This window comes from Cryptococcus neoformans (genome assembly GCF_000091045.1).
Source record: "Cryptococcus neoformans var. neoformans JEC21 chromosome 13 sequence".
Taxonomy (NCBI): Eukaryota; Fungi; Basidiomycota; class Tremellomycetes; order Tremellales; family Cryptococcaceae; genus Cryptococcus; species Cryptococcus deneoformans.
Window position 1 is genome coordinate 710,001 of NC_006682.1, and position 12,883 is coordinate 722,883.

Genomic DNA, 12,883 nt, shown 5'->3' on the forward strand with positions numbered 1-12,883 from the left:
TGGGACAATTGTTGGCCAACCACTGACGAGTTCAAGGCGCCATGTGCTTGAAATTAGGATATGTAGACTGGTAGTTACTAGATGTTTGTAGTTTAGCCATACCTAAAGACTCGCCCAGTGTGTTGATTGTCTATGCTCGCTAAGAGAGGAGTCGAAACCAACAATCAGCAGTCAAACAACGGATGCCTATTCGTATTACTGCTGACCCACGATAAGCGAGAGAAGATGGCTCATCTTGAAATGACAACAAAGGGTCGACGGGAAGCATGCATAAGCTTCAATAAAAGGATTCAACAGACTAGGTAAACGAACTTTTAACCATCTTCTATACAAATATCATCCCTCCTAGAAGCAGAAGTTTTTCACAACCTCTTCGCCAAATCGAGCAAACCAATAGACAACTTACAATCATGGACACCAGCATTACCCCCTCAGGCTCTAGAATCCCACGGAATCCCTTCACCCGGGCCTTCACCTCTCATAGTCGCCATAAGCAGACCCTCTCCGACTTGTCCTCCTTACAAAGCCTGAACAGCGCCCTCAGTGCCCGTCTATCGCAGGTACTCCCCCTGGAAGAGGCTCTGCAATCCGAAGTCACCACCCTCACAGAGAGCCTCAATGTCCTCTCCTCGGAAGGCGCAAGGATGAAGAGTGAGAACGATAGCTTGAGGCAGCGTCTGGAAGCTGCCAAGTTCCTGACTACAGGGTTCAACACTCAAGTGGAAGAGCTTAGTAAAGCTCTACACCAGAGCCTGGCTAATCAACGAGTGGATATGTGGGAGAATGATACCGCGACTGCCAAAGCGTTGAGTACCGCGAAAGAAAAAAAGGCAGCGATCATGGATATCATGTCTAGCCTGTCAAAGCGAGATGAGATCAAGCGCTTTGTTACAGACGTTCTACAAAGCCAAGTGGACTACGCCACTACAGGAGATTTCATTTTCAACAAGGATGATCTGGTGAGGGCCATGGATTTGGATCCTTCGATCAATAATGGGAGTTTTGGGTGGGAGATGCGTTTGGGGATACCTGGAAGTAATGGGTACATAACCGAAAACCTGAAATCGCCAACATTTGGAGATGTAAATAACCGATACAGCTTCAAGACCGCCGAGAGCGCCGCCATGGATGAAACCGTCATTTTTTTGGCCACGCAAGGTGCCGAAGCTTTGAAAACTCTGCCATCAACCTATGTCTATTCCAGACCCGTCCTCGAAAAGATACAAAAATGTGACTGGGACGGAATCAGCTCGGCAGCTTTTACCAAGTTACGAGGTCCGATCAGAGACCGCCTCACCTCGAACGCTAAAACACGACTTACCAAGGAAGCGATGGGACAAGGGACGTTGAGCAGGCTGAGCATGATCACTATACCGTGGATCGATGAGACGACTGGAAAACTGAATGTGGAGATGGGCTTTGAATCAAGGGATGGGTACTTTGAAAGCACGGGAAAGCCTAACACGATCGATTTGGGTTCCACTTTACTCCTAGGTCTAGAGAGTTGGAAGCTGGAATAAAATAGTGCCGGTAAAGTATTTTGGTATGCTTGAGCAGGAAGTATGCAGCAGTAGGCTCCTTTGAGATGACCTGTAAGCCGATGATTCTCTTCGCTTGTGATACAAAGGAAAAGGTGCTGGCTTCCATCTTTAGAATTCGGCTAGTAATAGAGCGTCAACCATTGTCTCTCGTTAGATATAAAAACACCATAAACTCTGACCATTTCTCACTCCTAACGATTCGAACACCTTTCCAATAGATAATCTACGGTAATCACGGTATCTGCTCAAATGGAAAGCTCCCAACTTACAGCCCAGCGTCCTGAAGCCCAATTACGAACTGCTTATCTCGAAAACCAGGTGGCTCTGCTCACGAGCCAGCTTGATAAAAGCAGCCTGGAAAATGCGAATTTGAGGAACCAGATAGAGACTTTAGAAAGTCGTTCGGTGGACTTTGATGAACGACTGAGCATCCTCACTCGAGCTCTATTCAAACAATTAGCGGAAAAGAGGGTAGCCCAATCGACATATGATATCGTCACTGCAAACGTGTTGGATACTCCGCAACGAGTAGAGGAGGCTATGACAGATATCATGTTCAATACGGAACAACATGGTGAAATCAAGAGCTTTGTTGAGGAGGCATTGAAAAAGCGAATTCGAAGAGTAACAGCTGGCGACTTTACCGGAAGGGATATCAGAAACGCTATGGATGTACCCATGACGACATCCATTGAAAGGAACTTTTGGGAGGTTTGTTTGGGGCATGAAGGAACTACCGATTACTCCTTGCATGATGTCCTTTCTCCCAAGTTCCATAACACTTCTCTTCTAGAGCGGTTTGCTGCAAGCGAGAGTGCAGAGATGGATAACACAGTTGGACGATTGACACGACAAGGCGCTGAGAGTTTGTGCACAGCACGCAGCTCTGTACTTCCTTCGAGTACACTGGGCGGAAAGATGGAGCAATATGACTGGGACAATATCAGCCAGGCAGCCTCTTCGCGATTGAGCCAGCATATCAAGAATCAACTTACAACCCAGGCCGAGAAACGACGAGGGATGCTCGCCAGTGGTCAAGGAACAATGAGCGGATTGAAAGTGGAGCTGCTTCCATGGTACAAAGTAGAGGATAAGAGCTTACAACTTGAGCTATTTATACTTTCTAACGACGGGTATTTTGAATCCACAGGGGTACCGACAGCGATCGATCTTCGTTCAACCGTTTTCCCGGATTTCGAAAGTTTTAGAGAGAGTTGAGGGTCGATTACTTTATTTTCTTTCCACAATGTTGGGATTTTAATGGCAGTGGAAATCGATAGAATGGGGAATCCATTTACGTTTATAGTTCTTTGACTTGACTTCCAATGCACGACCAATGACGAGGATAACATGATACGTATAACATGCGATGTTTCAGTTGTGTAAACGGAACCAAATATCGACGGAAACGGAGATTTGAAAAGTACGTCTAGCTGCAGGGTATTCTCGACATCTCCACCGAACTTACCGTACTCTTTTTCCGTCATTCTTTTCCTTTTCTCGCCAACCATGACAGAATTACCGGGCGCTAAAAGACACAAGCCTAATGTACCACAAAACCCAGTTGTCGGCTCAGCTCTGAAGAAGAGGCAGCCGAAAGTCCCTGGGCCGGATTACGAAAAGGGCTTAGAATATTGGGACAACGTCGAAGCAAGTGTTGATGGTGTTCTCGGTGGTTTTGGTACTGGTGTGAGTCATATCTTGAAGCTTGAATGAGGGGACGGAAGTAACACTGGCCAATGTTCTGTCAGCCGGTTCCGCATATTGAACAGCTTACCTCCCGTCTTCTTTTGCTGTCTCTGATTCCCTCGCTCTCACCCTTCTCCAATCCTCTCTGTCCCTCTCCTATCGCCAATCCTTCACCACCACCTCACCGACGCGTGGCTCTTGATGTAGGAGCAGGTATCGGCCGTGTGACACGACATGTCCTTATTCCACTTTTTGATGACGTTATCCTCGTCGAGCCTGTGGACAAGTTCGTTTCGGAAGCTTACCGTTCAGCGGCTGCCGGAGAATGGAGGGATCTACCTTCCCTTGAACCGCTCCCTCCTAAGCCATCCACATCTGCCGAGGAAGATAAGCGGGCGCTGGAACAGTGGAAAGAGGCTAAGAGAAGGCAAGACGAGTCTAAAGCTGGAAGAGGGAAGAGAGTGAGGTTTGTGAAGGGTGGATTGCAGTACCTCGACCCGAAAAGTCCGGGGAAAGGGGGAGAGGAATTAGGTGTCGTCGGTGCAAAGAGGGGTGGGGAAGGCGGTTTGGACGGAGAAGATGTGCTTTATGACGTGTGAGTTTTTGGTCCAGCTCTGAATACATGATTAGTTATACTGAGCGCACCAAATTTCAGCATCTGGTGTCAATGGTGCCTCGGGCACATGAACCACGCTGACCTTGTCGCTTTCCTCCGACGAGCACGCGCAGCTCTCCGCGAGGATGATGAAAACCGACAATCATACATTTTTGTCAAGGAAAACTGTTGTGACGACGGCCCTGGAGGAATCCCACAAGAGTTTATGGACGAAGAAGATAGTAGTTTGACAAGGTGCGTCCATCTTTCCTCAAGATATGAACTAGTCGGCATGAGATACTTCGGTGCCTCCTTTTGTGTTCTCATATTTGTTTCTTTTCTTGTATTCTCTGCAGTATCTCACCGGCGGTTGTTCTTCGGGTGCTACCATCTGTTTTCCCCTCTCTCCTCCCCTACGCCCAACCTTTAAATTTCTTATCATTCCTCGCCAGATGACATTTGAAAACAGATTTAAAAGATACAAGACGGAAAGACTCAAGCTGATCATTCCCTTTTCGGTTCAATAGGTCAAGTGCTAAGTGGCTTCAGGCGTTTGCCGATGCGGGTCTCAAGGTCGTCAAGGAGGTGACGCAGGAAGGAATGCCAGAAGAGCTGTTTGTTGTTAAGGCGTGAGTATTCTCTTCTGTTATATCCCCTGTCATGGATGATGAAGGGAGTTGATGCTGATAAACTGTGTATAGATGGGCTTTGAAGTAGAGTTCGGACGGAATTGGACAGATACAATAATATGAGGGTTATTGACGTTAGAATAGAACAGTGATCGTTAGAAGAACATCCAGTATCGTTTATGTTTGGGAATTTTTTTACAGAGTTCCAAGCTCAATGCATTGGACTCACAGACACGGACTCTGCAATGTTTATGTATTACCCTCTAACTCCCATACTCAGCGCGGCCAGCGGACCAGGGATAAGAGACAATCCTTTCTTATACCGCAATTTAACTCTTTAACCATCTTATCACGGGACATAATTTCAACATATGAAAGGAGAGGCGTAATTGGGATCGAAATGCCAGACTATCATTGATGGCCCAAATATATATGCAGAATTGTCTACGACCTTGATTCTAATCACCGTTAACCTTGAAGTCGATCCCCATCGGCCATGGGATCCCACTATCCTCATTAACCCGGCAAGATTAGACATAATCTTCTTGGGATGAATCACACCCCATATTTTCTTCCACCTTACCACTCAATCTCACATCCCACCGCTACATGATCGCTCGCGCAAATCCCTTTTCGCGGTAATCCCTCACCAAGGTCTGAGACTTTGGGAGGCAGCATGACCTTTCGGATCTCGGCGCCAGAAGTGGCGGACGTAGAAGAGGCGGGTGGGGCAATGAGGAAAGGGGGAGAATTAAGAGGCGGTAAGACAAGGAGATAATCTGATAGAAGAGAGTGCTTTCAGTCACAGCAAGAAAGAAATTATCAAAGTGACTGTTGGTTACTCACCTAAAGTAAGACGGAAAAGTGGCGTAAAACAGGTCCACCCAGGTTCATCCCCTCCTTGTCCCTTCTCTCCATCTCCAAAACCTTTTCTATCATCAAATCCATCAATCCCCTTTCCTTCCTTCCATTGCGTTGATCCATAAGCGCTCATAGCACCCTCAGGTTGGTCGCTATCTCCATCTATAAGAGGGAATTCGGCTTTGAAGAGATCCACGAGCTCTAACGCTGTGGGTAACCCATCCGAAGGTCGGGGAGGACGTGTGTTGGCAATCGATTTATCATCGAGATCTTCATTCTCTGCATCTTTCTCCGCTTCCGTCTTATTAATTATAGCGGGGGTTGTAGTCCCAGTACCGGTAGTACTGGCAGGTTCGGAAGCGGAGGAAGGGATTTCGGGAGGTGTGAGAGGGATTTTGGAGAGCGAGTCGTGAACGAGACGGGATTGGGAGATTTCGTCGAGATATCGTTGCGGAAGAGGGGAGTGTGGGGAGACGAGCAACTGGTATGTTGCTTCCGATGGTTGAGTATTGAGATCTAGATATGAGATGAAGCTTAAAGTTAGCTCTCATTTCTATGATTTGCACGTAATACTCTTGAAGAAGAAAAAGGAGTGAAGGACAAAGCGACTTACCTCCAGCGAGAACAACAGGCCATGTGGTACAGCAATTGGCTTTTTGGAAGCGCCTAATGGCTCGTACAAGCAAAAGAGTCTGACGAACTCGTTCGTATACGAACCTACACATATTATCAGTACTAAAAGCGCAATAAGTTGACTTTACAAAATTGCTTACTTGGGATGCCAGAATCTACAGCCACAAGTTAGAAATGGGATTTGGCCGAAGTTAATGATGAGAACTCACAAATGAGTAGTAGCGATAATGACACCTTCACCATCCTTGCATTCCAACGCTACTATCAACCCCACATTCTTCGTCTGTCTTGATCCTCCTCGACGTCTTCGTACTTCTTCCAACGACTCGGCACCATCTTCTCTTATTACCAAATCGCTCGAACGAGGGTGGATCTCTTCAAAGTCTAAATGAATTAGTTTGCTCTGGCGAAGGGAGAACCGGTCTTTGCGATAGAGAACGACAAGGCCATGAAGTTTGCCTGGGCCTGTACCCTTGATATACGCGTGTTGAGGTAAGGCAGGAAGGAAGTCGGGAAGCTTGTCACATTCCTTGTATGATTTAATCAGCTTCACGCTTGACGAAGAGTGATTAATAAACGTACTTGGAGACAGATGATGTCACTGGAGGAATGGTGCGCAAACTCAGCAAGAAGCATGGGCTTACGGTCCGCCCATCGAAGACAGTCAGAGCCAGGGAAAAGCTCTCGTCCTAAGAATCAATCAGCTCGCTGAAAGGAAGTCTTAACTTTGATAGAACTCGCGGACAAGAGTTTGAGCAAGCAACTTCAATCACAGCCAACATCAGCTTGTCACGAATTAATCATACTGATCGGGCGAATACTGACATTCCAAGTGATAATCTTGGCCCTTTTCCCTTGTGATCTTCCCTTCTCCTCCTTATCTTTACCAGAGACATCAATCCAGTCTCTTTTGAGAAACTTGCAATTTCCCGTCACCAACTTTTCCTCCTCAGTCGGCTCCACTTTACCAGCCGCAACGGCGGCCTTTTTGGCTGCTCGCTCGGCCCGGCGTCTCTCGGCGAGGGCGATTTGTTCAGGTGTCCGGACGTATGGCTCTTTGGGAATCCTCGGCTTCATTGTCAGGATAACTGGCCAGAAGCGTGGAAGCATATACTTCTTGGAGAAAGATACAAAGTGAATTTGCTTTAGTATCGATAATATCGATATTCTTCGTGAGATTCGGCGTTCACTCCGAAAGTGATGATGTCACAAACTGCTCATATATTTATCGGAATGCGGATTGTTTACCCCTCTTGTGCTTACAAATGTGTATCCAGAATTTGCAAAGGTAGGTAATCCAAAACCTGCTACGTACGTATACTTTGTCCATCTGTGCTCTATATAATCTCGCCTTCGATGGTCAGTTTGCCAGCCAACGCCAACGATTGAGCTTAGAATCACCATGCCTTTCACGCCTATTCATTCGCTCATAGGAGCTATACTGCTCCACTTATCCACTTCCGAGCTTCTCGAAGATACCGGCCATGTTTTTGGCATATCAGGGATTGTAAGCGGTGCTGTGCTAGGAGAGCGACAAGGTTGGAGATGGGCTGTTGTCGGCGGGTTGGTGGCGGGGCCAGCATTGGCTGCCGTTACCGGCGTCAAAGCTCTATTCCCAGGACAGGCTCTATCAGCTCTGGAGATTATAGGCAAAGGTAAATTGGCATTGGCCGGGATACTTGTTGGTTTAGGAAGTCGGGTGAGCTATCCAACCATACTGTGTCTCTTTCGATGCGGAAAAAACGCTGCTAACAAGTGACTCCTCACAGCTCGGTTCTGGTTGTACCAGTGGACATATGCTCTGTGGTGTCTCAAGACTATCTGTACGGTCAATCGTAGCAACTATAACATTTTTCGCCACTGCAGTCATCACCAGCAATATCTTCCCCCAGTATCCTACCCCTTCAACTCCCGCGTACTCTATCGAACTACCCTCTCTTTCAACTACTGTTGTTCTAATCTGCGTACCTCTGGTCGCCCGACTTGTCCAGCGAGCGACAAGCACCACCTTAACCCGCATGAGTTCGGTACCCAAAACCGCACGCCTTTTACCATACTTTGTTTCAAGTCTGATCTTTTCTGTTGGTCTGTCGCTGTCTGGTATGACTGATCCTTCAAAAGTGTCGGCTTTCCTCAGATTCCCCCATCCACAATGCTGGGACCCATCTTTACTCTTGGTTGTTCTCGGCGGCGTTCTTCCCAATATGCTGCACTATGCCTTCATTATCAACGAGAACAAGAGGCCGGGCGACGGGCAGCCAAAGCCAAAGCCAAGGTTCAGTTGGGAAAGCTGGCAAGTCCCCACGCGAGAAGATATTGATTCAAAGCTCGTAGTGGGTGCTGCCATTTTCGGTGTCGGTTGGGGGTTGGTGGGGATATGTCCCGGTCCAGCTTTAGTTTCTTTAGGTTCGGCCTTGCTTGATGTTTGCTCTGGCTCTGGTTCTTGGCAAGTGTTGGGGAAAATATCGACTTTCTTGGGCACGATGCTTTTGGGCATGGCCTTTGGTGGGAGTATTTAGTGATGGGTGATACGACACGACTCACAACTCTATTCATTTTGCGCCAATCGCATTAATGCATATACATCTCTCAAATCGATGTCAAATATAAATTCCAGGACGACGTCCAATTTCCCTTGTTGATCGAGTGTAAAGATCTTAGGGAAGACTCTGGCCAGCACGAGTAGCTTTAGCGACTTCTGATTGAGCTTCATTTTTGAGGTATCTACAACAAACAGTTAGAATCGATCATGCCCTGATCGCAATAATCAGTCGCAAGAACCACTCACCTTCCCAAGATTTCCTCGTAATACTGATCCTCTGAACAAGTATTCTTAAGCGAATCGCGAGCTGTCTCTCGTCAGTTTCTGTTGATATCACCCTTTATTATTCATCGAAAAGGAAAAAGACCAAAGCGGAACTTACTCATCAATCTCTCTCTATACTCCCACCACCCGTCCCCAACCGCCTTCTCATCAAAATTCCTATGTTTTTCAAGAATATACAACCTCCTTATAAACGGCGCCAATGTCCCGTCGACGGCTGTCCATTGTTCGCCTGCAAAATAAGGACCCTTGATGCGTTTGGCGTATGTGCGAAGAGCGGAGATGAGTTCTTTGCGGGCAGCAACTTGGTCTGATTCGGTTTGGGACTGTTGGAGTTTAAAGTAATTGGGGATGATTTTCTGTTGGTTTTCATTAATGATGTAAGTGTTGTGAACTGTAAACGAAATGGAAGAAAAACAAGCGCACTTTGGAGACATGTTGGATGTTGAGTCTAACCCAAGACTTTTCGTATGGATCAGAAGGGAAAATGGACCTTTCCGCAAGGTCAGTCAAAGTGTTGTGACAAGACAATTGGTCAAAGATCAACTGACGGATGCTCCTCGCTAGGAGGATAAAGATCCTCCAAGAACTCGACCAGGACATCACTCTCGTAAAGCGATTTGCTACCTTCGGCAGTCTTGATCTCGACTGTCGGCACAAGCCCTAGAGGATTAAGCTTGAGGAATGCCTCTTCCTTCTTGTATGGCTAGGGAAACGGTCAAGACCACTTCATTCTATTGAAAAAGGGAGGGACAAGACTCACGTTTACTTCATGGTATTGGTAAGGTATTTTTCGTTCCTCAAGGGCGATCCAGATACGCTACAACGATTGCAATTTAAGTTGATGATCGCGCTTACTACAGAAACCGACAAACCTGATTAAAGGGGCAGAACTACCATACCAAATATTCCGTCAGCTTACATACCTCAGTAAGTGGAATACAGACAAGGACGTACCCATCCGCTCCAGAATACCAAATCTTGGGGATCTTGATGAGCGTCCACGACCTTCTTGGCAAGGCCTGTGGCAGTGGGATGGATATGTTCGTCGGGCATAGGCATGTTGATAATGATGGCAATCCTTGGTTGAGTGAAGGCGAGTGGATCGATCGTGAACAAATGATGTAGTTAGGCTGCCAGACCGGATTATATATATATGTTGCTCCATTTGCATCTCCGCATGGCGGCATCGCTGCAAGGCCGAGCTCATACGTCATTTACCTAAGCCTTCATCATACGGGTCATTCTTGATACTCGAGTACGCGTCAGAGTGAAGACGAGAGAGCTAGAGAGATCATTGCTGCAGGTTCAAAGATAAATGCATATCCATGGTGGGTTTACTTGTCTACAAAGATGAATCAGCTCAGCTTCGTGACTCTCCGCAAGGCCGGATTAAAATGGTCGACTTACTATAATTGCTACTTTTTAACTATTCACCGACAGCCGATGATTACTGAAACAGTGGGTTCCATCATTACTGCAGGTTGGATAGCGTAGTAGGATAATTACTCTCTTGTACTTCTTCTGATCATTATCAAGGCTGTTTCATGCTTTTCGAGATGAGGCATACACTCTGCAATTCAAAGTTGTCAACGACAGCCGAAGTTCGTTGTTATGTCCGACCTTCGATCGCCTGTCGCCGATTATCCACGTTTGTTCATTATATTACGTAATCTGTTAGATTTCTTCTTTTTTCCATTTCAGGCCTCTTGATCCGTCGGAAAATACTGCCGTGACTGTGTTTGAGACCGGTGCCTGGTACCTGTTTGACGCCCCAGCCCAGCCTGTTCTTTCTTTTCCCACCGTAGCGCTAACACCATACACATCTACTGTCAGTGTCTTTCCTATGCCCCCACGTTTTTCCCCCTCGACACGGAGCGAATCGTTATAAAAGAGTCATTAGCTTAGCATGAAGACCATCTCGAAATCCGCATTATTTATCCCTACTCGACCTCGACCAGCCGAAGCATATGCCGCGTGTCAGTCCGTCACCTTCACCATTCCTTATTCGGCTCCCGGCTTCTGTTAACGACCCTCAAAACTCCTCAGACACGGTGCAAGGTGTCGCTGGATCACTGGACGGAACTTCACTATACGTATCAACAGTTTACACTTTGAGGCACCACAGCTTTTTGCCCTTTTCATTCGCGTTCCAGTGAGACAGCGCCAGTCAAACGCCCGACCAGAAACTATTCTCCATTTCGGCTTAACCCTTCTCCAAGTTTACGGCTTCGCGTCTTGCTGATGTTCATAACTGCGCTTTAGCCATGATTTTAATTTTATTCTTCGTCTTTAAAATTTGCAACTCGGCATACCTTTTGTAACCCCCACTTGGTGATGCGCTTGCAATGTCAAACTCGACGGAGGTGATTGCCAGCCACAACCCGTACCCAGTGACACCTACTGGGTATCTCATGGGCTCTTATTTTTGTGTACGTCCTTGCTATTTCCAACCTCTTAAGTTAAGGAGTGTTAAACGAAACCACAGCTGGCACTTTACGGTGTTCATTGTTCGCAAGTCTATAGGTACTTTAGTCGACATTCCGATCACTGGCGAACACAGTTACTCGTCATTTGGATATGGGTCCTCAGTAGTGTGCAGGTTGTTCTGGTACTTGTCTCGAGCTGGAAATATTTTGTGGATGGGTTAACGAACACAAAGATCTGGGGAGAGTTTTGGTGGCCGTTGAGTATACAGGATGCACTGGTAAGTTCCGTTCTTTTTTCTTTGGGATTTCAAATGGTGCTCATATCGATCAAGATTCCCACTATGGCATATACTGTGCAGCTATACTTTGGACGACGAGCATGGCAGTTGATGGGGAAGAAGATGTGGTTGATCTGCACGCTGTACGGATTTTCGACTCTCACTTTATTCTGTGGCTGGGCGTGAGTCGTTTCAAAGTCTCATGGATGGTCGATTACTGACGCTGTACAGCCTAGCAATCACTGGACGACTCTGGGCAGACAATCCATACAGTACCAACGAAGAATTCCGCTCTCGTGTGATTGGCGTTCCAAGCCAGGTCGTCGCTATCCTCTGGATGGGCCTCTCCGCCGCTATTGACGGTTGTATAACATGTATGCTCCTCTACCGCTTCTCCCGCGCTCGACATAGCATCTCCCAATCTACACGTACCCTCGTTCGTCGCATGATGACTCTCACCCTCTCAACCGTCCTCCTCACCCACATCGTAGGCGGGGTCATGTGTATTATTTTCATCGCATCCCCCTCTTCCCATCGAACGAAATCCAACTTTTTGTGGGTCCTGCTGGAGCTTATCACGGAGCTATACGCGTTATCGGCTGTGTTTACCATTAATTCTCGTGTACCACGTTCTTCACCTTCGTCGTTGTATGAGAATGGAAAAGAGGAAGACGGAAAATTTAGAGGAGGAGCAGAGTTCCCCATGACTCAGACGGCGTTGGATAGGCAGGTCGAGGGCTACCAGGGTTCGACACCGTTTGGTGTGAGGGTGACGTTCTCTTCTCGTTGTCAAAGGAATAAAAATGGGAAAAAGTCTGGAGCGGATGGGGCTCTAGTGACGCATGAGGACGCGGTACCGGCTTTGTCGGCTGAAGGTACAAGGATACCTGATACGCCCACCGCAGAGTTGACTGGGTATATGTTTTCTCAGGGAATACAGCCTTCGTATGGTGTAGAAACGAATGGAGGGGAAGGAGAGGAGGATCTGGCTGACTCCGTTGTTAGTGAAGAGGCTGGGCAAAAGCGGAGTTGGGCTTGAGAGGGGACGAGTTGTACCATATCTTTTATTTTTGGGCAATTTGGGACTTATTCTGGGATGTATATTCGTTACTTACATGTACTCATAGTATTTGGAATCCGCAAATTATACAACATGTTGAAAGGAAAAGTGGGTCATACACCGTGCTGATTGGCGGATGATTTGACGCACGGAACTGAAACGAAGTACTTTCGCTCGCGCCATTGGTCGCCTCACCGGGCGGCATTCCGCATGTAATCCGTACTCTGGTAAAACACTTTGGCAAAGCTCATTGATAGATAGTACAATTGTCAGCCTATAGTGGGAGTCATGCTATAACCCTAAGTGGTAACCTTTCACGCCCGTAATTACCGGCCAAGCGATCA

At 47.1% G+C, this 12,883-nt stretch overlaps 6 protein-coding genes across 6 annotated transcripts; 4 read left to right on the plus strand and 2 right to left on the minus strand.

Annotated features, from left to right (window-relative positions):
* The first annotated feature begins 341 nt into the window (after positions 1–341).
* Positions 342–1,586, plus strand: CNM02340 (hypothetical protein). The gene is made up of 2 exons (XM_568497.2): positions 342–1,042; positions 1,100–1,586. Exons 1-2 carry the CDS (start codon positions 411–413, stop codon positions 1,518–1,520), a joined length of 1,053 nt encoding a protein of 350 aa, XP_568497.2. The 5' UTR covers positions 342–410; the 3' UTR covers positions 1,521–1,586.
* Positions 1,587–3,000: 1,414 nt separating this feature from the next.
* Positions 3,001–4,726, plus strand: CNM02350 (conserved hypothetical protein). The gene is made up of 5 exons (XM_568260.2): positions 3,001–3,230; positions 3,293–3,825; positions 3,886–4,080; positions 4,353–4,454; positions 4,527–4,726. Exons 1-5 carry the CDS (start codon positions 3,051–3,053, stop codon positions 4,540–4,542), a joined length of 1,026 nt encoding a protein of 341 aa, XP_568260.2. The 5' UTR covers positions 3,001–3,050; the 3' UTR covers positions 4,543–4,726.
* A 144-nt stretch (positions 4,727–4,870) lies between these two features.
* Positions 4,871–7,074, minus strand: CNM02360 (expressed protein). Its single transcript, XM_568434.2, has 8 exons — positions 6,774–7,074; positions 6,690–6,711; positions 6,531–6,637; positions 6,158–6,477; positions 6,089–6,103; positions 5,929–6,032; positions 5,301–5,831; positions 4,871–5,233 (listed from the first exon to the last, which is right to left on the minus strand). The coding sequence occupies exons 1-8, from the start codon at positions 7,056–7,058 to the stop codon at positions 5,034–5,036; spliced, it is 1,584 nt and encodes a 527-aa protein (XP_568434.1). The 5' UTR covers positions 7,059–7,074; the 3' UTR covers positions 4,871–5,033.
* Positions 7,075–7,221: 147 nt separating this feature from the next.
* Positions 7,222–8,533, plus strand: CNM02370 (conserved hypothetical protein). Its single transcript, XM_568419.2, has 2 exons — positions 7,222–7,647; positions 7,718–8,533. Exons 1-2 carry the CDS (start codon positions 7,351–7,353, stop codon positions 8,465–8,467), a joined length of 1,047 nt encoding a protein of 348 aa, XP_568419.1. The 5' UTR covers positions 7,222–7,350; the 3' UTR covers positions 8,468–8,533.
* CNM02380 (expressed protein) lies at positions 7,718–9,900 on the minus strand. Its single transcript, XM_568432.2, has 8 exons — positions 9,730–9,900; positions 9,648–9,665; positions 9,536–9,592; positions 9,324–9,478; positions 9,199–9,265; positions 8,873–9,131; positions 8,737–8,797; positions 7,718–8,672 (listed from the first exon to the last, which is right to left on the minus strand). Exons 1-8 carry the CDS (start codon positions 9,832–9,834, stop codon positions 8,606–8,608), a joined length of 789 nt encoding a protein of 262 aa, XP_568432.1. The 5' UTR covers positions 9,835–9,900; the 3' UTR covers positions 7,718–8,605.
* Positions 9,901–10,603: 703 nt separating this feature from the next.
* On the plus strand, positions 10,604–12,588 carry CNM02390 (hypothetical protein). Its single transcript, XM_024658341.1, has 5 exons — positions 10,604–10,751; positions 10,822–11,204; positions 11,261–11,479; positions 11,534–11,661; positions 11,711–12,588. The coding sequence occupies exons 2-5, from the start codon at positions 11,121–11,123 to the stop codon at positions 12,516–12,518; spliced, it is 1,239 nt and encodes a 412-aa protein (XP_024514023.1). The 5' UTR covers positions 10,604–10,751; positions 10,822–11,120; the 3' UTR covers positions 12,519–12,588.
* Positions 12,589–12,883: the final 295 nt, after the last annotated feature.